This window comes from Protopterus annectens, chromosome 4.part1, assembly GCF_019279795.1.
Source record: "Protopterus annectens isolate FY-2018-M chromosome 4.part1, PAN1.0, whole genome shotgun sequence".
NCBI lineage: Eukaryota > Metazoa > Chordata > Ceratodontiformes > Protopteridae > Protopterus > Protopterus annectens.
In genome coordinates this window covers 686,072,925-686,096,472 of record NC_056734.1, presented here as the reverse complement: position 1 = coordinate 686,096,472, position 23,548 = coordinate 686,072,925, and the positions used below count along the sequence as shown (strand labels likewise).

The following is a 23,548-nucleotide window of genomic DNA, read 5'->3' as shown; positions in this document are numbered from 1 at the left end:
TGAGATACTTACAAACTACTGGAGCATTCCATGCCTGAGCATCTTGGATCCACTGGGCCAAGAGCATCCCCTTCCTATGCTTTAGGTCAGCATAATGATGCCATACCTGCTCACCAGTTCAGAGGATTCCACTGGCACTGGTCAGGTCGCGTGACAGATGGTCCCAGGCCTCCACTTTGTACTGAGAGCCCTGGTACTGGCCCTGCAGCAGGCTGTCATCATGCTGTTCAATGAAGAGTCCAGCCATGACCTTGCACTCCAGAATTCCCCAGCGCTGCACACAAAAGAGCGCTCCCTCTTCAGCACCAGACATGGTTCCTGCACAGATCAAACTACAAAAGGCTCTGGCTGCATTCCCACCTGTGCGGTTGAAATAAGGTCATATTCCTGCCCTTTGTCATCATTGGACCATTCTGAAAATGTTGAGCACAGCTTAGCAGTGTGCAAATCTGCTTAGCTGAGCTGACTGCTACTTAGAATTAACTTCTAAGCAATGTTCAAACTGGCTGAACACAGCTAAGCACTGCTAAGCATTGCTCAGTTTTCATTTAAGAAAAAATATCAGAACTGTAAATTAATCATTACTGACATATTAAGTGTATATAATTTACTTTACATGACATCCCTCTATATGCTTTTATTATATTACCTTGGGGTGTGACTATACTGTATGAGAAACTTGTGTATACATGGGTTATTTCAAGTGTTATATGCAATGACACTTCCTTTTTGAACCAGCTACACTACCCTGGTTAACAAATATCAAACATAATTTAAAATAAAAAACTAATTTTAGCAATGCTTTCCCATGTAAAAATGAAGGGCCTGTCTTGGTACTTGAATTGTGACCTGCTACATGCAAAGCTGGAACTCTAACCACTACGTTATCTCACTGTTGAGGATTTTAGCTATATATTTATATTAAGCTCCTATGAGATGTTTAAGCAATGCTAAGCAGTGGGCTGCTATGCGCAAACCCACTCAGCTATGCTTAAACTTAACTTAGAACGGGAAAAAAATTAATATAAGCACTTTAATTACATGTATTAATACTAATTGTAATTCATATTTGGTAATGGACTACCTGTCATTCTATCAACTCTCTAAGTCTGCCAGCAATATCAGGATTGAAGTCACTACATAATGGCATACACTTGAGTTTCAGATTTCTAATCCTCCCAAAAATGTTATGTTAATACAAACCCTGTTCCTCTGTCAACATTCTAATTTTGTAACAGCAATATTTAAAATATGTCCCTATTTGTCCCCTCATCATTTTAGTCTTTGTCCAGATTTTTTGCTCTACAAGGTTGGGAGGTATGTTAAAAGTGCTGTACGGCACTTTCACAATGCAGTGTATGTGTGACTGCACCTGTCAAACACCCCCTGCATTTATTTCGATTTCTGATAACTCATTCAGTGTTCTACTTTTCTTAGCTGCTTTCAGTGCCCGTGACCACTGAAAAAACTTACAAAGTGCCGTACAGCACTGTGTGAGTGCAAGGGGTGTGCTTGATCTGCAAGCACTACTGCAACATGCCCCCTGCACTCCTTCAGTGTTTGTGTCTGCAGATCCGTTCTTAGTAGCGTGCCTTCATGAATATGTAAGGCACGCTGCAGAGATGGCTATGCGGATGTGAACACCATTCACTCCGTGTAGGAACAACACTATTCCTGCACGGAGCTTACTGAATCCTGGGGTAAGTCATTGTTCTAGCAAAAGTATATTTAACGAGTTGCCTTTCCTGCAATGCATTTTAGGTATGCAAAATGGGAGAAGCAGCAGTGGCAGAGAATATAACATATTTATGACACTAAAAACAAGGATGACAGCAACACTCTTTAAAACATTCTACCAAGTGTGTTAATTTTAAAAATATCTGTTTTTGTAATAGATAAATGTGATGTGAAAAGTCATCTAAACGGAGTTAACTGGGAAGCAGTAGAACCTACACAGAACTGCAATGGCAGTGGCTGTGGAGCTTGTATAAATTACTGAGTTCTGTAGTCTGTCTACTTAGATAGGTAGGGGGTTCTATTCTCATTGCAGTCAACTGTGTGGGTGGGTGTGTCTAGCCAGAAATAAGAAGTGTGTATCCTACAGTTACTGCTCCAATCCCATGAACTGACAGTATTATGGCAAAAATTACAAGGTGCAGTACCCAAAAGGATAAAAACACTCTAATCAAACTAAACAAACTCAGAGGGCAAATAAAGTCTACCAAAGCCACATTTGAGGTAAGTTTGGCCTCCAAGGTGAAGTACAACCACAAAGCATTCTTTAGCTATGTCCACAACCTCAAAGGCAATACACAATTGTGTGCAGAGCGCATTGTAAATGGAGCCACCTGTACTGAGCCAGAAGATATAGCAAACCTCCTGGCTGATAAATTCACCTCCAACTTTCCTCCTCTTTCCCCCTCACCCTTCCCTCAGGAAAATATTATCAAATATAACTCCCCCTATTATCACCACAGTCCTTAATGCTCTCTCTAAGACCAAGAACACTGCATCAATAGGTCTATTACAATATCCCAGGATGCCTTCTAAATAGCATGAAACATGACCTATCAGGGCCTCTGGACTTACCATTTAACTGTAGCCTCCAAACAAGCTTCATGCCTCATGAACGGAGAATGGCAACAGTCATTCCTTTGCACAAAGATGGGCCATCTACAGACCCTGGAAACTACAGACTCATAAGTCTCACTAGTCTTATATGCAAAGCCATGGAAAGAATTATCATGGAAATATATAGTAAACCTCCAGACACTGGACCCAACCCAGTTTGGTTTTGTCAAGGGCAGAGCATGCCTACTCAACCTGGTGGACTTCTTTGAGAAGGTAACCAAAGCAATGGATGATGGAAAAATGGTTCAAACTGCCTACCTTGACCTGGTCAAGGCATTTGACACAATTCCCCACTTGGGCATTGTTGACAAACTCAAGAGGTTAGGTACAAACTTGGATGACACCCGGTGGATAGCCAAATGGCTCACAGACAGGACCCAGGAAGTTAGAACTGTGGAGTCCACCTCTACAAAAAAGCCAGTCACAAGTGCAGTTCCCCTCAGAGATCAGTCCTTGGACCACTTATTTTTGGCATTTACTTCTAAGAAGTCAAGGCCAATATCAGTGGTCTCTGGCTAACTAAATCTGCAGATGATCGCAAATTAAGAGCTATCATTGAATCCCACACTGACATAAATGATCTCCAAGAGGGACTGACACAGACAAACAACTGCTGCCAGAAACATGGACTAAAACTAAATGCCAAGAAATGCATAACAGTACCCTTTGCAAAGTCATCCATCCCTGGTAACTATCATATTGAGAACACACCCCTTAGAGTTGACCCAGTAGTCACAGCCTTAGGGACTCACATAGATAGTAATTTAGCCTTTGACCATCACGTGTCTACAGTAGTGAGGAAATCATTCTATGTTGCGCAACTTATAAAGAAAGGTATGGCATCTAAGTCCAAGGTTATCATTGTTCCTCTGTATTCATCAGACCCATCACTGAGTATAATGCCCCTTTGGTATGTACCTAACTAAGCATATCCAACCACTGTCCACATAGGTTCCTCACTAAAAGAATACAGAATGTACGTAAAATGCCCTATGCAGACTGACTGAAGGCCCTACTCCTGTATTCTGTCTCCTATAGGCTTTTGAGGGGAGATATATGCCTAGCATACAGGGCACTGTCAGACCCCACTCTGATGGACCTCCTGTATATTCATAAAACAAACAGCACTAGAATTACCCATTCTAAAGACTTAAACCTTTCCTGTGATATAAACTGGACCTGCTGGAGAGACAGGTATGCATCTCAGAGACTACCCCATCTATGGAACAGGCTCCCCGTCCATGTGAAGCAGAGTTCCTCCCTAGCCCAATTCAAATGCAACTTGGACAACTGGATGGGGAACAGGAAATTCTTCCCTGGTTTGGCACCTATGTCTCTAATGGACACAGGCAACCTGTAAGTGGTTCATGTCCCAGGCCCCTGCTTACACTTAGCAAGGGTATCACAACTTGTTAGAGATTTGGGATGCATGACTTGGCTTAAAAAGGCCTTTGTGGTCATTAGCCTAGTAAACACCTATGAACCTGTAAATGCAGCTAATCTACTCGGTTAAATGAACACATTCTTGTCACTAGAGCCCTTCGAATAAGAGCTGCAAAGTTGTAACCCATGTATAATACAAACAGTTTTAAATGTACAGGTTTTTATCAAACACACAGTCCTATAAATTATCCTATTTTTGTAACATTTTTAGCAACAAGCAAGCTTTTAGGAATTACTATTTTCATTTTATGTGTAAGTAATAACTTTTAATTTAAAAATTAGCCACTTTTTATATTAAAGGCTTGCATCTTTAAACAGCTTTGAAGGACATTTATCCAGTATCAGCTGATGTTATGTAATATGATTAATTCTTTAAAAACAGGAAATGGTAGATTGTAACAAGAGGTTTTGATAAAGTCGTTATGGAGGTGCTGTTGCTGTAAGGCAAAAACACTTTACCAGATTTTCATTTAATAAATTAAATGACTGTTTCCTGCATTTTTGGACTTCTTTACTCACATGGAAACGTTGTTTCTGGTATACATACAAGAACAGAGAGGGATATTGCCTTCAATGATACAAATAAATCGATTCAGGACACTATCAAAGAGCTCTCAGATATTATACATTTTGCATTCATGATAACATAGTGGTACAGTTGTGTAAGGTACTTAACATCACAGTAGATTTTTAAGGAGAGATCATTGCAATATTAAATCATAACATACGAGTTTCCCCATCTTTTACATCTTGTTTTCCTCACCAGAATTTCTCTGAGTAGTGACAATTTCCTTGCAATGAAAGAACTTGGCTCTCAAACCTGCTTAGGTACTGACTTAGATAGCATGATATTCCTTTATATATCCTGTATTGCTCTAAGTCATTTTTGTTTTTTTTTTCCAAGCCTGAATTCCCATAGAAAAATATGCTTATAGTTCTCAAACAGCTGTAAAACTCAAAGTATGTGTGTCGTCATAAAACAAATACTGACATGTATATTCACCCAGTTCCACAAAATATATTCACAATATATTTTTTTCTTATCCATAAATATTCTTACTACCAAATACGACAGCAGTCAGTGCACCTATAGTATATCCAAATATACTTTCATTATATAAAATAAATCTAAAGTGGTGATTGTTTAAATTGTTAAATTACCTAATTGCTAAGTGTTAGTCTCCTATAGTACTGGGTGATGTTGCCGAGTTTCTTTTTGATCTTCTTGGTTGTAAGTTTGAAAAACTATGAATCCCTAATGCAATCCGTAGCTGTGCTATAATACAATAATGCTAAGAGTAAATGTTCTGATTCATCAGAAGAAACTTTAAGAAAAATTTAAGTTAACACAAATCACAAAAAAGGGGAGAAGAAAGAGTAAAACTTCACTATAACAGTGAGCTCTTCTCATAGATGAACTGTTATGTGATCCAGCTTATGCAGGGTGGTTACTATACCAGTATATCACAAACATATGGGCAATTTCCCAAGTAGTACTAATCTTCCACAGGAGGTGGACAGTTAACAACATCATCCAAGCAAGTAGTGTTACATGTCCTACATAGGGTAAAGTACTGAACAATGTCCTAATAAGACAACAGAAAGAGCAGGGCAATGTACTTGACCATATAACATGTTTAAAGGGGATCCTAATAGATGTTCGATAGCTTAGGCTGTCGAATGCCTAATTATCGACCTAAGCGCCGAAAGTTTAAAATTGCGAATGGCCACATACGCAAATTCTTTCCTCGGGAAAGAATTTGCTTGGCCATTATTGGGGATCTGCCCTTTCCCCAATGTAGAGTGATCTCAGAGTTAGTATATTTAGTTAGGGGGGTGGGGGGAGCCCCTCCCACTATGTTTGGGTTCAGAAGTTTATTTTATTTCGCAACGGCCTAGAGAATTCTTTCCCAAAAAAAATGGCCATTCGTGATTTTAAGGTTTCGACGCTTAGGTGTAGATGTTTAGACATTCGACAACCTAAGCTATTGAACATGTAATATAGACCCGCTTAAAGATAGCCAACACATGTAAAATATAATATACATAGTAACCAAAATTGTAAGATTAAAAGATGCATTTTTGCCTAAAGGCTATGCAATAAAAATGATTATAATGCAGTCACGAATAAAATGAAGCCCTGCCGTCCTAATTTGCACAATAAAGTTCCAGATGGTGATGTCCTAATTAACAATATGCCTATGCAACTAAACTGTTAAAAAAAGATTTATTAAAAAAAAACAGCTTAGAGAGCAGGCAATAAAGACAGAATGTTGTATCTGAACATTCTATGCAGATGTAACCAGGTATCAAATTAAGAAATATTCTGAAGCTTTCCCAGATTAAAGACAAAATACATTTTGCTGAAACTCCAAAAAAGTGCACTGAGCTTGAAAAACAGATACTTGTACCAAAAATAAACAAAATTGCTGTAAGTGTAAACCACCACCTGACAATTAAAAAAACTTTAATTGAATCAGTACATTCTTCTTTCTGACAAAGACTTCTTTACACTAACATATTCGTTGGTAATAAGAAGTTATGTACCTACCATAACGTTCCATGTTAGTTGTCTTCTTCTCGCCTTCGTTCTTGCTGGATGGGTTTGGAGCCGATCCTCAGCTCTGACTCAGCAATCTACTAAAGCTTGAGAGCTATTTACTGGCTCGAGGCCCTCCCTATATCCCACAATGCTAGGCGTCAGATCCCCAGATCTCGTTTGGCAGAGCTAACACCAAGGAAAGATTCAAGGACACCTGTCCAACCACAAGGAAAACTATAGTACAAAGACAGAGGAGAACACAATGTACATCAGAGTTGTCCAGAGAAAGAAAGGCCCCAAAAGGGGACTCTTCTCGGTCCAACTAGGCTAGGGGGATGGAGGGTGGGACACAAGAAAGAAGGCAAGAAGAAGACAACTAACATGGAACGTTATGGTAGGTACATAGCTTCTTAATGGTAAGTTGTCTATCTCGCCTTCATTCTTGCTGGATGGGACAGCGTCCCTAGCACCTTAGTCCTGGGTGGCTCATTGGAACAGACTCTTGAGCACAGTGGAACCAAACTCAGCTCTATTCCTAGAGGCCACATCCAACTTATAATGCAAAATGAATGTATGAGGAGTGGCCCAAGTGGCTGCGGCACAAATAGATTCCATTGGTAGTCTTGCTTGAAAGGCTACTGACATAGCCAATGCTCTGGTGGAATGACCTTTAGGTTTAGCAGGGAGTTGCTTATGTTTGAGTTGATAAATCAAGGTAATAATAGAGGACAACCACCTGGATAAGGTTACTTTGGAAACTGGCCGTCCTTGTTTGCTGTCAGCATAGGATAGGAAAAGTTGGTTTGATTTTCTTATTTGCTTTGTCCTGTCCAAGTAGAAACGTAATTGCCTGTGAACATCCAAGCTGTGCAAATTTTGTTCAGGTCTGTTCGAATAGTTAGGAAAAAATACGGGCAGATCAATAGACTGATTCAGATTTGATTCAGAGGGTATCTTGGGTAAAAATGAAGGATTAGGCCTAAGTGAAACTCTGTCCTTATGAAACACAAGATAAGGAGGACGAATACAGAGGGCTTGAAGTTCCGAAACTCTCCTAGCTGATGTGATGGCTACCAAAAAGTGAGTGTTCCAGGAGAGCAATTTAAAGGAACAGGAAGCCGCAGGTTCAAAGGGGGGGAGAATCAAGGAAGCCAATATCAAGTTCAAGTCTCACGGAGGCAGGGGATCCCTGACCGGGGGCCTAAGTAACAAAGTTCCTTTGAGAAAGGCCTTGCAAAGTTTGTGGGACATGATGCTGGTTTCTGAAAGGCTAGCATGGAAATTTGCAGTAGCAGCTAATTGGACCCTAATGGTGGCAGAGGAGGATCCAGCTTGGAAGAGCTCTGCTAAAAAATCTAAAACATGATGGGCAGGGGCTGTAAAAGGGTCAATATTCCTAGCCTCTGTCCAGAAGGAGAAACGTTTCCACTTACTAGCATAAGTCTTCCTGGTGGCAGATTTGTGCGAAGAAAGGATGATTTCACACACTGGCTGAGAAATTAGCGGAAGCCTGGCTAAAGTTGGAAGTGGAGCAACCAAGCTGTAAGGTTGAGAGACTGAAGGGACTGGTGCAGCGCACCCGACTGACGGACCAAGAGGTCTGGCACTGGGTCCAGATTCCACGGCTGCTCCAGCAGGTGGCGATGCAGGAACGGGAACCAAATTTGTCGAGGCCAGTAAGGGGCAATGAGGATCATCCTGGATCCCAAAGCGGTTGCCTTCTGAATTAGCTTGGGAATTAGGGGAAACGGAGGAAAAGCGTACAGAAGACCCCGGGGCCAATCGTGAACTAGAGTGTCTCTGGGGGAGTAGCCGGGAAGGGGGAAGAGAGTGAAGAAGTCGTCGCACTTGCTGTTGAGAGGGGTTGCAAAAAGGTCGCAGCAAGGTTGACCCCATCTGTGGAAGATTTTGTCCGCTACTGATTGATTGAGAGACCACTCGTGAGACATGAGAATAGCTCTGCTTAGCCTATCTGCTATGACGTTGGACCTCCCGGGGATGTGTGTTGCTATCAGAAACCGTTGAGAGGAGATCGCCCACTGCCAGAGTCTGAGTGCTTTTCGACATAAGGGATAGGACTTGGTTCCGCCCTGCTTGTTGATGTACCACACTACAGACATATTGTCTGTCTGAAATGCAATAGTCCCGGTGGGTAGAGAGTCCTGAAGAGCTTGCAACGCCAAAAGCACTGCTCTCATCTCCAAGACATTTATGTGCAGCTGGTACTCTAGAGGTTGCCAGGTGCCTTGGACAGTCCTGCCCTGAAAATGCCCCCCCCCCACCCGATCAGGGAGGCATCCGTGGTCACTGTGGCAACAGGAGGAGGAAGAACACACGGTCTGCCCTGGAGTATCAGAGGGGAGACCATCCACCAAGTTAGGTGGTCTTTGCATGATTGAGTGATTATTACCTTGTGAGACATTGGAAGTTGTTGAAAGGACCATTGAATAAAAGGCATCCACTGAAGAAGCCGCATGTGAAAGCGAGCCAGGGGAACTAGTATGATTGCTGCTGCCATGAGGCCCAAGGTCTTTAGGACAACTCTGACTTGAATCCTGTTGCATTGTAGTAAGACTTGCACATGTCGGCAGATTTCTGAAACTCTGTCGAGAGGAAGCCTGGCAGAAGATCTTTTGAATCTAAGATTGCGCCTATAAAGATAATAGACTGAGAAGGCGACAATGCAGACTTTTCGAAATTTATTGATATACCCAGCTTGGTGCAAGTTTGGATGGTATAATCCCTGGCTCGCAGTAGTTGATGCCTCGTGGGAGCAGTGAGGAGCCAGTCGTCGAGATATGAAAACACCTGGAACCCTCGCCGTCCCAGGTGAGCCGTAACCACTGCCATGCATTTGGTGAACACCTTGGGGGCTATGGTGAGACCAAAGGGCAGGGCCCTGAATTGATATTGACTGGCTCCCAGCCGGAAGCGGAGAAACCTTCTGGAGCGCCTGTTCATTTTGATATGGTAGTACACATCCTGAAGATCTATGGAGCACATCCAATTGTCCTGACCCAAAAAGGTTAGAATGAACTGGAGGGTGACCATCTGGAACTTTGTTCTTTGAACAGACTTGTTTAGCCTGCTGAGATCCAAAATGGGTCTCCAGTCCTCTGTCTTTTTTGGCACCAAAAAGAACTTGGAGTAGATTCTGGATCCTTGCTGGTCTGCTGGGACTGGCTGGAAGGCCCGTTTGTCTAGCAGTTTTGAAATTTCTAGTACTGCCTGTTCCCTTAGAATGGGTGGAACATCTGGAAGGGACTTGGTTTTTTGTACTGGGGTGTGGACAAAGGGAATCTTGTAACCCTCGGATATGATAGACCGTACCCATTTGTCTTGTGTGAGGAGTTGCCAGGCTTCTGGGTACAGTGACAATCTTCCCCCGACTGCCTCCGAAGGCGGACAGTCGGGCAGCCCCTCAGGGATGCTGAAAGGGTTTGTCAGAGAATGATTCTCTGCTATCCTGATTCTGTGGGCCCGCTCTGCCCCTTGGGCAGCGTCTATTATTGTTTCCTCCCCTGCCCCTGGAGGGAAACGTGCCACGTGTGTCAGGCACGACTCCCTGGGGTTTCCAAAACCACATTTTTCCACTCTTCTGACCCTTGGGGTATCGTCTAGAGGAAGTGGAAAAACGGACTCCCACGGCAGAGACAGTCTTGCCTTCCTGCTCACACCTGGTAAGGGTATCTTTCACCTGTGGTTCAAACAGAGCCGAACCATCAAAGGGGGTATCGGTGAAGGATGCCTTAAAGGGGTCAGCAAAGTTGCATAATCGCATCCAGGCATGTCTTCTCAAAGCCACGCTTGTACCTGCGGCCCTACTCACCCCATCGGCTGCATAAGAAATGAGCCACATGGAGGAGTTGACGATAGAATTCAGGGTCGCCAACTGGGAGTTTATCTTGTCTTGAGCCCCCACAGCTGATGGATCCTGAAGGGCATCACCCAGTTCCTTAAGAAGATCCCTTTTGGAGACGGGTGAAATGGCACAGATAATTCATCGACCACATAGAGAAGGTCACTGAGGAAAACACCCACTTCCCGTACCTGTCCATTGTCCTAGATTCTTTATTAGGTGGATGGACAGGCACCAAAGGGTCAGCCAACTCCTTCTTTGTGGCTGCTGCAACCACCATGGCATCAACAGGGACATCTTTTGTCAAAAATTGCTTGTTGGGTGGGGCTGTAATAAATTTAGTGGGCCTACGGGGAGTTGGTTCCACTGTGTCCAGGGCTGACCATGCCTTTCAAGCCACCACTTCCATTAGTGGGTCGAAAGGTGGAGACACCCAGGAGGTGGAAGGGCGAGAACCAAACGCGTCCAGGTAGACCAACTCGTCCTCCGAAGGGTTAAGGGCAGTCCAGTTCCCCCCCTCTGCTTAAGGATTTCTGGGATGTATGAAAAGGAGACATCCTCAGAGGGGGATCTTGGAGACCCTTCCGAATCCTCCAAGTCGGTATCAGACGTGACTGACTCAGGGGAGTCGACATGTTTCCTCTTACATTTTCTCTTCCGGGGGGGGCTCCCCCGAAGGATCGGGGGAGGCCTCGGAAGAGGAAGATATGCCCAGTGTGGCGACCTGGAGCATTTGCTCTCCATGCTTGAGGTCAGGAGGGTGGACAGAGACTGATGCAGGCACCATGCGGGGAGAAGCCGAAGGGGCTGATCAAGGGGCCGACTCAGGAGTCAGCACACTCCTCATGATCTCGAAGGTGCCCCTGTCAGGCAGAGCAGAAGTTCCTCACTCCGAGGAGACAAGAACCCCTGTCGGCACCATGAGGGATGGCTCCGAGGCCAATGTCGGGGCCAAGCTCACCTGCGCCGATGCTCCGAGAGGGAGAATGGGGTCAGACAAGGGTCCGATGCCATTTGCCCCCCCAGAGTCGATGAGGGAGTCTCGGTGCCCAGATCCCTCCAAGGACGGAACCAAGGAAGAGATCGGAGCCAACGAAGAAGCCAAAAGGTGTGGTATTGGTTCCAACGTCACCAAGATTCGAGCCCCAACCGGCTCCGGCTCTGAACACAAGGAGGGAGTCGGAGGAGGAACTGCTGTAGATATCGGGACAGCCACAGTTTGTTGAGATGGGCTGGTTAAAATTCAGGCCAGGGCCTGCGACTTAAGGAGTCTGCTGACTACCCTCTCTAGGTCATGATCAGACAGCCTGGAAGACCGAGATGAGTGGGACCTATGGCTTTTCTCAGATTGAAGTAATGGTGACCTCGGAGCCGAGCGAACTGATTCTAGGGAAGGGGACCTAGAACGTTTTCGGCTTGAAGACGGTTCAGACAGTGAAGTCAGAGCCGACTGAGGTCTAGCGGTGTCGGCTCCAGCTGGAGCCAACGAGGAGGCAGGTGCTCCACCAGGCGATGGCTCCGAACTGGGAGCCGACGGCTTGGCGGGCCTAGAGGATTTACCTGATGAAGACTTGGTCGGGGATCCTTCTGGCTTAAGTAAGCATCTCAGGATGAGCTTGTTCCTATGCTCCTGCAGGACTCTCGGGCTGAAGGCATGACAGACTGAGCAGGAGTCCTGCAGGTGTAGGGGGCCCAAGCAATAAACGCAAGAAGTGTGACCGTCTGTCAGAGACATCTTCTGACAGCACGAGTCATACTTCTTAAAACCTGAGACTTTGGTATCCTTAGACATGATGGATACCAAAGAAAAAAGTCACTAGTGCTTAAAATCACAGAACAACACACACACGCACTAGTTAAGCTAACAAAATTAAACAATTACACAGTTAACTATATATATATATATATATATATATATATATATATATATATATATATATATATACACACACACACACAAGTCTACAACTGTAATAAAGTAATAGAGCTAACACTACCCTATAACACAAGGAAAGGGAGGGGAGATTAGCCACTGAGAAAAAAGAGGGGAAGTTATAAATATAAGAAAAGGTTATCGAGAAAAAAATAAAGTTAACTTTAATATATATATATATATATATATATATATATATATATATATATATATATATATATATATGAAAAAAGATTAATATGACCTGGAGTCAAGTAAATCGCAACCTCGTAGCTGAAGCGGCAAAGAGATCTGGGGATCTGACGCCTAGCATTGTGGGATATAGGGAGGGCCTTGAGCCAGTAAATAGCTCTCGAGCTTTAGTAGATTGCCATGGAGCCGAGGATCGGCTCCGAACCCATCCAGCAAGAATGAAGGCAAGATAGACAACTTAACATCAACAGTTTAGATCACATGACCCATTCTCAAGTTATATTAATATTTCATAACTTGACAATTTAATTTACATTTAAAATTCACAGCATAATTCAAAGATTTTATAAACATTTAGGTGTACCTGACAATCAAATTCTTTATATAGCATGCTTTTACATCCCCACCCTAACATCTCCTTTTATGTGATCTAAAATATACAATGATACTGCTTAAAACTATCACATGCTGACAATTTCATAAAAAGTATTTTTTAGGCTTCTGTGTTCTAACAGAATAATTATGCTCTTAAATTATTTTATTTAATTTGCATAAAGTCCTACTCACAGAGAATGCCACACATAGGTTTATAGGTGTGTACTAGGCTAATGGCCCTGGTGCCTTTACAAGCCTAGTCCAATAAAAATGCCCAGGCACCGTGCCACCTGATGTTAGGTCACAGTGCCCCTATCCAGTAGGGCAACTGGAATGATCCCTGGAGTGAACTTTGTTATCCATCCACTGGTCAAGATTTCTCTTAAAAACAGCCAGCGGGGTGTTCTGCTTGACGTGAATGGGGAAGCTTATTCAGAGTATGGGCAGTCTTTGGGAGCTTAACCTGTCCCTCTAGCATGTTCTGTTAATTGTGGTAATAAGGTTGTGATCTCTGAAGTGTGTGACATGGGGGGATTGGGATTTCTTTAGGTGTAGCATTTCAAGTAGGGCTGGGTGGGACATGGCTTTGCAAATCAAGCAGAGATCACCTCTAAGTAGATAAGCGACTGAGAACAGCTGAAGTTTCTTGAGTGTGTCCGTGCAAGACATGTGTTTAAGGCCTAGGATCCTATTTGTGAGGTACTTTTGTGGCCTGTCCAGCTGTTGTAGGTGTCTGGTCAGGTACATGCCAAATGAGGAGTTATATTCGATGGTTGGTCTAATGAGGGATAAGTAGAGAGGGATGATGACCTCTTTCTTCCTGGATCTGAAACCTTTGGTTATAAGATGTGCCACATAGAAGGACTTTCTGAGCACAGTGGCAATGTGGTGGTCGAAGGTGAGGTGGCTGTTGACCTGGGTGCCCAGATCTCTTATGGCCCCTTCAGTGTTCAGTGGGTTCCCATCAACGTGGTAATTCGTGGGAAGTGAGTTTTTTCCAAAGGGGAGGATAACACATTTTTTGGCATAAAGCTTCAGGCCATGGTTCTGACACCAGTCACTGGTCTCAGAGAGGCCCTTTTGTAGGGTGTCTGCATCACTTGGGGAGTTGATAATGACTCCTAGCTTACAGTCATCAGCAAACTTGGTCAGCCAACTTCCTTCTGTGTTGGCCTGGACTTCTGAGAAGTAGATGCCAAACAAGAGAGGGCCCAGGACTGAGCCCTATGGGGCTCCACTTGTGACTAATCGGCAGTCTGACTTGGAATCCACAACTTTCACACTGTGGGTCCTGTCTGTGAGCCAATTTGCAACCGACCTAGTGATGTAAGGATTGATGCCTAGTTTGGTGAGTTTCTCAATGATACCTGAGTGGGGGAATGGTATCAAAGGCCTTGCCCATGTTGAAGTAGGCTGTATGCAATGCCTTACCCTTATCCACAGCCTTGGTGACTGCCTTGAAGAAGTCAACCAGGTTCTGCAGGCAGGATCTCCCCTTGACAAAGCCAAACTGTGTGGGGTCAAGAGTTTGGCGATTGCCTGTATCTTTGTTAAGCAGGTCCATGATGATGTGATCCACAGCTTTGCATAGCAGACTTGTCAGGATAATGGGGCAATAGCCTGAGGTAAGGCTGTGACTGAACAGAGAAGTGGTGCCAAATAATTTTGTAGCTCATGTAGGATGCAGCCAGGGATATTATCAGGCTGTATGGATGCTGTATTCTTGGTTTTGGACAATGCAGCTTTTACCTGTGCCGCAGAAATGGTGGGTACCAGACTTTCTTCTGGTATTGTGATAGGGCCCTGGGGGGGGTGTTTAAAGTTGGCACTCAATCTGTCGGCCAGTATGTTGATTATATCTGTTGGCTCAGTATAGGAAGTGCCATTGTGCAATAACTCAGAGCAAATCTGGGTAGTGCCTTTGAGGTTTTTGATATAGCTATAGAAGGCTTTGTGGTTGTTTTTGGTGTCAGCCACAATTCTGCCTTCATAGCTGGCTTTAAAGGGTTTAATAAGGGATCTCAGCTTTTTGTTGATACTGATAAAGGAAAGTTTCCAGTCTTGTGACTTCATTTTTTTTCTTTGTTGTAGAGTTTACTGATGGCTGAGGACCACCAGATTGGCTTCCTTTTTTTTTTTTGGAGGACAGCGTCTTAGTTCTATTTGGTATGGCAAAGTCCATGCATTTGTGTACATGCGCGTACAGTGCATTGGTGTATGATTCGGCAGTCATGCAGCTATTTTCCATTGGGATGGGTGTCGAGAAGTTAGCCACCTCTGTTTTTAGAAGCCCAAAGTCGGCTTTAGAGAAGTTTTTCAGGGTGGTTAAAGCACTTGGCAACATAAATAACTGTTTTAGACAGACAGTTAACATAACCTGAGGATACATATTTAAGTCAATTTATCATACAACTATCTTCTTTCTTGTTACTCATAAACTTATATTGTGGACATAACCGATAAGGAAAACCACCTTTCATCTTTGCCTTCCTTCTTTCTATTGAACATTTCTTTATAACTATGGCACTTCTTACTTGTAAATAAAGGTTTATCTCATATTTTATTAGCTATTATTTCATTACTTACAAGAATTCTGCAATTATTTTCCACAATTTTTCTTACCACTGGAGTATCTATTACTTATGGTAAAATTATAGCTCGGCTTCTCTTATTCCCATTTAAAACTGTTCTTTCTGCAACCTGCAGGATATTACCTAAGTCAGCAAACGGACAATAAATACTTCTTCCCCGTGATTCACTAAGCCTACATTAAGTATACATGATATGTATTCAATAAAATTCTTCTCATTTTTGTGTTTTCTAGTCACTCAGAAAGATTACACTACGTGTACATATAGTCTACACTTTGTGGTAACTTTGATGAATCCCTGTCAATATTTAAAGCAACAAAAATATCAGTAGGAAAACTAAAATTAGGAGGAAGAAGGTGTGTATATCTGTGTTGTCCAGTCTTCAGAGCAGTGTACATTCAGTGTACACTTAGTGTAGGCTTTATTGAATCTAGCCCCTTCTCTTTTACTTCTTTCATTGTTTTATTTAATATGGGCAGCCGCGGTGGTGCAGTGGTTAGCATTGCCGCCTCACAGCAAGAGGTTCTCCGGTTTGATCCTCGGCTGGGGTGCCTTCTGTGCGGAGTCTGCATGTCCTCCCTGTGGTCGCGCGGGTTTCCTACGGGTGCTCCGGTTTCCTCCCACATCCCAAACACATGTTGTAGGTGGATTGGACACTCTAAATTGGCCCTATGTGTGAATGTGTGTATGTGTGAGCCTTCTGTGGAAGATTGGGCACTGGGCTGGCAACTCAACATTGTAAAACTCCCCTGCCAATCATGAGCAAACAGGTGATCCTCTGTGGTGACCCCTAACCGGGAAAAGCAGAAAGAAGAAGAAGATTGTTTTATTTAATATATCAATAGGATACTACCTTTATTATTCATGTGTCTTTCAAATATTCTATTTCTTACATAAACTGTTCATCAAACATAGTCAACATTGTGGCCCTCACCATTTGAGTTGTTTCCCTATGTTCTCTTTTAAATGTTTTGGATGTGCACTATTGTATCGTAACTTACCATTACTACCTACTTCTTCGCTATATGTCCTAGTGAGTAAATTGTATTCCTGCTTATAATTTATTATATCCAAATAAATTACTTCTGTACATAGTTTTAGTGACGTTGACTGCAAATACTTAACAGTGGTTTAAATGCATATAAAAAAATCAAGAATAATTACAGCATTTTCTTCTTCTTCTTTCAGCTGCTCCTGTTAGGGGTCACCACAGCAGATCAACAGTTTCCATTTCTTCCTGTCCTCTGCATCTTGCTCTGTCACACCAACCACCTGCATGTCCTCTCTCACCAGATCCATAAACCTTATCTTAGGCCTCCCTCTTTTCCTGTGATCTGGCAGCTTCATCCTTCACATCTTTTTCCCAATATACTCTGCATCCCTCCTCAGCACATGTCGAAACCAATGTAATCTTGCCTCTCTGGCTTTGTCTCCAAACCTTCCAACCTGGGCTGACCCTCTAATATACTTATTCCTAATCCTGTCCATCCTTGTCACACCCAGTGCAAATCTTAACATCTTCAACTCTGCCATGTCAAGCTCTGACTCCTGTCTTTTTGCCAATGCCACAGTCTCCAACCCATATAACATAGTTGGTCTCACTACCCTCTTGTAGAGCTTCCCTTTCACTCTTACTGGTACTCGTCTGTCACAAATCACTCCTGACACTCTTCTCCACCCACTCCATCCTGCCTGTACTCTCTTCTTCACCTCTCTTCCACACTCACCATTACTCTGAACTGTTGATCCCAAGTACTTAAACTCATCCACCTTCGCCACGTCTACTCCCTGCATCCTCACCATTCCTCTATCCTCCCTCTCATTCACACACATATATTCTCTGTCTTGCTGACCTTCATTCCTCTTCTCTCTAGAGCATATCTCCACCTCTCCAGGGTCTCCTCCACCTGTTCTCTACTCTCACTACAGATCACAATGTCATCTGCAAACATCATAGTCCACGGGGACTCCTGTCTGATCTCATATGTCAACCTGTCCATCACCACTGCTAATAAGAAAGGGCTCAGAGCTGATCCTTGATGTAATCCCACCTCCACCTTAAACGCATCCGTCACTCCCACCGCAGACCTCACCACTGTCACACTACCCTCGTAAATATCCTGTACCACTTACATACTTCTCTGACACTCTCGACTTCCTCATACAATACCACAACTCCTCTCTAGGCACCCTGTCATATGCTTTATCTAAATCCACGATGACACAATGCAACTTCTTCTGACCTTCTCTCAGAGCAAACATTGCATCTGCAGTGCTCTTTCCTGGCATGAAACCATACTGCTGATCACTAATCATCACCTCCTTTCTTAACCTAGCTTCCACTACTCTTTCCTATAACTTCATGCTGTGACTGATCAGTTTAATCCCTCTGCAGTTAATAATTACAGCATTTTACCAGGTTATAAAAATCTAATCCACATAAGCTGTAATGCAGTTATAAGAATTATAAATATAACAGTCTTCCCATTGTGCCCTAAAAATATTAACATAAATGGAGGTCATCACTGCTCCCATTACCAGATCTGCCACTTGTTTAAAACATATCGTTACATACAAAAGAAATGCTGTTCAAAATAACATTTAAACCCTTTGTCTAAATATCTTTTTATTCTCCAACTCAGAATATTGTGTTAAATAAGTGATAAAATATAACCTTAATGAAATAGTTAATTTAAATATGTTAAAGGTATAAACTATTAATATCATGTGACAATGGATCATGTGATCTAAACTATTTATAGCAGTTACCAACATGAGTACGGCAGTCTGAAAAAGTCTTTGTTAAAAAGATGAAAGGGCTTACTCCGTACTGATTTGTGTATGCATAATTTAACTAAAAACTATACAACACTTGTAGCTCTTTTTAACAGGATTAAAAGGACATTTCTATTTGCATTTTAGCATGAGGCATCCGGTTTAGTCATAACACAGGCACCCATGGTCCATACCGTGTAATCTTTTGCTGCACAACTTTGATACAATAATCAACATCAGTGCAAGCCAACCTTCAGCATCGACAAATGCTTACTTTTGTTTTGAAACTGAAAAATCCTGATGCACACTTAAGTGGCATTAGTTGTAAATAGTTGCTGTCATGTATCTCTTGTCACTATGCCCTCTAAGACAAATTAAAATTTAATTTCATTAAGCTCTCCTCATAATTCAGTCAATTAATGCCACAAATAGTCTTTGCAACTTTTCTCTTAACTCTTCAAAGTATTACGGTCTAAAAACTGCAGAGGATACTCAAAATGTGGTTTAATAATGGCCTGCAACAATGTTATTATTAAGCCACACGGCAAAGAGATGACACCCTCACAATAAATTTGGATACCATGCACAATATTAGCAATGAAATGATTGACTACTACAAGGACAAAATAAGAAGCTCAGGTCTGCCACTGTTTCTAACTCTGAGGCTGCATATATTCTTATGAAAAGTGCATGCACTTTTCCACTGGGGGTGTGTGACTTCACAGCAAAAAATAATTAAGTAGCTGTGGTCTAAGAGGTCTAGTCTCCCATATGGTGGTCACATAGAATGCTTGCACCCTGCAAAAACATATTTTATCATGTCATGTGGGCACCTGGAACCTGCAGACATAACCTGTTTTTACGACACCAAATTTAACTATACAATAATAATATACATTACAGACAAGTACGCAAACCAGAAATATCAATCTACTAATTACAACTACCTATTTGTCTGTATTTTGATGGGTTCAAGAATTTCAGTGGGGGGGGCGCTTTTTTTGTTGTTTCAACTGTGGTAGTCAACGTTTTCATCTTTGAGTTTATGAATTTAATGCAAATACCACAGCTTATAACTGGCCTTATATACCATCAACTTCCTGTTGGTATTACTCTTGTATTATTCTCCTCATCCAATGCAACTAGCTGCACTCCTCCCAAACTGTGATCCCTTTATTGTCATAAGCATTAATGGAAAAAAGCTCTATGGATATGGGAATAACATTACCATGAGAGTTATCTGATTACTTTTTGTGGCAGTCTGGATGTCAGACACATTCAACAGTTTTAAATATTACCATATGTCTAATGTACTTTTATTCTAAGACTTACTGAAATATGTCAATAAAAATACATGACAGCCAGTAATTTGTAAATGTTATCAAAACTTGTATTATACTGAGCCACAGGTGAAAAGTGTTTGCAATGGAAAAATCTTATACACACAGTAATAAATGAATAAATATATAATAGAAACATGTTGTTACCTTGCATCTTTTTCAAATATAGTTTTTGATAAAAGATCCTTGTCCACATAGACGGTGCTGGGATAATACCAGACTATAAAACTGTTGTCATGTAGTCCGCAGAGTATATTTGTTGCATCATTCCAAGCCATGGTATGTACCATTGTACCTTAAAAGAATACATGGCTGAAGCTTAATATCTGAATGTCCACTTTTAAGTTTGTTTTACATGTATACCTTTCAAAACCATAATCAATAATTTATATTGTGCAAACATCAACAGTATAATTATAAACTGTTCTTTTACTGACCAATGCATGTTATATAATTAGTGCCTCTGTCTCCATATGCCCAAAATAAAGAACCTGAGCTGCTAGATACTGCCATGGTAAAGCATTTTCACTTATCAACTCTGAAAATGTACAAATGAATGATATACAGTGCCAGAAATACCTTCAGAGTTTTTGTATACACAAGCAAATAAAGAACTCTGAGCTGATTACTGTATTGTCAAAAACTATATTAGGCCGCCAGGTTGCCAGGTCACCATTTGTATTTCACAATTTACAAATAGCCAGTCTGCCATTTAATTCACTTATTCATTCAAATATGAAAGTATTATAATCAAACTGCAAGGACATTTACTGTGAGTGTAAATGTAACGAAGCCAGACAAGGTGCAGTGTGCAACATTTATACAAATCACAAAAAAAGAAGCCATAAATGTATTTTGTACTTAAACCTCAACAAAGAGAAGGATAAGTAAGCATCTACCACAGAGAAATGCAAAGACTATTATGTACCAAAGAAATCTTGCAGATGTTTATTCTTTCAAAGAAACCACTGTTTCTCATGTAATCAAAGTAAAAAGCCACCTGAGAGTTTGTGAATTTAACAAGCTGCACAATTCATTTAAAAGGGACAGAACAGTCTGCAGTGTTATGAATTCGCATGTAGACTGCTGACAGCATCACACATGACTTTACAGCTCTGTACATAGTGACCAAATTTATTAGTGTGCAATTAAATGAGTTAACAGAAGAGACTGACATGTTCAATATTAAAATGATGGCTAAAATTAAATTGGGAATGAAGAAAAGAGTGAAAATGTGCAATGACAGTAACAAACATGACACTGAAAGTCACAAGATAGTAGCTAGAAAACACTAGGTTGTTCAAATTAAAAACTAGCGTATAAGGAGTGGTTAGAAACAAAAAAAAATGACTTGTCCTTAAATCAGTTCCGACGATAATGTGATGGCAGAATTATTTTGCTAAAGTGTGTAATAAGTAAAATAAACATGTTCCAGAGAATCTACGTGTTAAGCAAGCTAAATGTGAGAAAGAAACTGAGTTTTTTTTTTTTTGGAAATAAGGAAACTAGAGAAAGGATGCAGTACAGCCTTTTTAGCTCTATTTTTCTCCTGTTCTGTCATTCTGACAGCTGTCCCAGTGCACCACATCCTTTGCTAGGTCTACTAGCACTCTAGTCACCCCCTGTTCACTGCCTGAATTTAAACTGGGACCAGGGAGGACTTTAAGGGCATCCTGAGAGTTGTTCTATCCTACTTCAAGCCAGAGGGGGTTCTTCTTCTATGACCTACTCTGTTTCACCCTCCGACCCTCATGGCTTTTATGATGATTGTTGGGGAGGGCATGCAATGTTTTGCCCTGCCTCTGAGGCAGCTCAACCATGTCATCATAAACCTTTTTAGACCATGTCTCCACTAGTGACACTCCTAGTCTCCATTAGAGATCATTGCTGTAGACATCCATGGAACCGTCCACCCCCCGGGATGGAAACAACCATTCCTCCCTACTACACCATCAGATGCACAAGCTGCTAATCAAACCCAGGTTGCCTGGGTCATAGTCAGGTCTATATTCCTCAATGCAACTAGAGCAGCCAAGAGGCAATACAGTATTAGGTAAACCAATGTTGTGCTGAAGACAACTACTGTAATGAGAAACTCATTACTGATGGCAAGCATATTGATTTTAAGCAAGATAAAAAGCTGAAGGTCAATTTTTGAGGGAAAAAAAAAACATTTAAATACTTTAAGGTACACCGCACAATAAACCAAACCACACTTCACTGGCATATTTAGGGAACAAGGTGAATGAAGTCTGTGTGTCAGACTGTTAATATGACTACAAGAATAATAAACACACACTTTTATTTAAAGTTCCTTCTCTGGAAGAAACTGTGAACTGACCAAACACAATGGTTTTATTAAAATATGAAAAGATTGCCATGAAGCAAACAAGGAGAGAGAAATTAACTCATTTGATGAGGTACCTCCTAAATATTTCCTTGAATCCTGTTCAAGCATACAAATAAATACAATTCTGAACAGAAAGACAACATGAACACTACTGTCATGTCAAGCAGAAATGTATTGCACAAAAAGACAATCAGTTGTGTTCATCATTCCATACACTACCATTAGAATACAATGCATACAATTATTACAGAAATAGTAAAAATATGGCTTCTGTATAAATATGCAGACCTGTTCATTTGTCTAGGTTGCTTGCTAAGAGACATCTCTGGATGCAGTGTAAGTAGTTCATGTACTTAAAAGAGGGACTATCGGAAGTCTCTAACTGAGATAATACAGTCAGAGCTTAAAAGGATGAAAAACTTCAGTATGGGTGTAAAGTGATGAGAACTTGCAGAATCAGTTAACAGAAAGGTCACTGTTGTGAAGCAGGACAAAGTGAAAATGTCCATGCATCTACAAGATGTGAATAAAATAATCAAAAGAATGTAATACACATTGATATAAGTTGAGGAAAGCCACTGTGGCTTCAACAAAACAATTATGTAAGGTAGATGCTAAGCAATGTTTCTAGTAGGTTAAGCTAGAACAGGAACACTCAGAGGTTTGTACATTTAATGAGCAACTAGGAAGACATATATTTATCAGGTTGCCCTTCAATATTTCTTCAGTGCCAGACTATTCCAAATAGCCACAACAGGTTGTAAAAGTTATGAATTGTGCGGTAAATGTGAACAATTTGCTGGTATGGGGACAAACCAAGAAAGAACATTAAACAAGACTGATCAAGTTACTAGAAAGATTAAAGCAATATAATCTGAAGTCATATAGAACTAAGTGTCAAATTTGTAAATGGGTCACATCACAGTTCTAATGGCAAACACTGAGAAAGTAAACACCACAAAGCAAATTCATATGCCACAGGAAACTGTTGAGAATTATATAGTGCTAATATTTAGGCATTACACATGTGGAAGCTTTTAATATGTGATGCAGACTGCAGAGAGTTTCTGGAACAAGAAAATATTTTTGAAATATTAAAGAAGCTTGTGATGACGCATCAACTCAGAGATATAATGACATCTCTAAACCACTCATGGTACAAAATGATGCCAGACAGTTTATGACTGAAGCAGAACACTTATGGAGGAAATAAATGCAGCACAAGGATCAACAGCAATTACTAGATCAGTAATGTTAAAACTGTAAAGAAATGCTAGCCATCAGGTATGACTGTTAAGTTATGTAGCTTAGATAAAAAGTAATGGGTGAGACTGATAATAAGCCTTTACAGAGAATTTTTAAAAGTCCATCTACAGATCACCCCCCATGAACTCAAAAAAATGCCACTTAATCTACAGAAGCATGTTTTGAGTACACAATACAATCTATGGACAGCACACAACACAGCTACAAGCTTAGTAAAGACATTCTAAAACAGCAATCCAAAGACTACTGAA

The 23,548-nt window shown here is 41.5% G+C and overlaps 1 protein-coding gene across 4 annotated transcripts in view; it reads right to left on the bottom strand.

The window, feature by feature from the left end:
- The window catches only part of IFT80 (intraflagellar transport 80), a 2,191,035-nt gene that overhangs the window by 609,633 nt on the left and 1,557,854 nt on the right, over positions 1–23,548 (bottom strand). For all 4 annotated transcript variants that reach the window (XM_044070463.1, XM_044070465.1, XM_044070466.1 and 1 more), the window contains exon 15: positions 19,829–19,976. In XM_044070463.1, the coding sequence (XP_043926398.1) occupies positions 19,829–19,976 (148 nt within the window). The remainder of the gene's footprint in view (positions 1–19,828; positions 19,977–23,548) is intronic.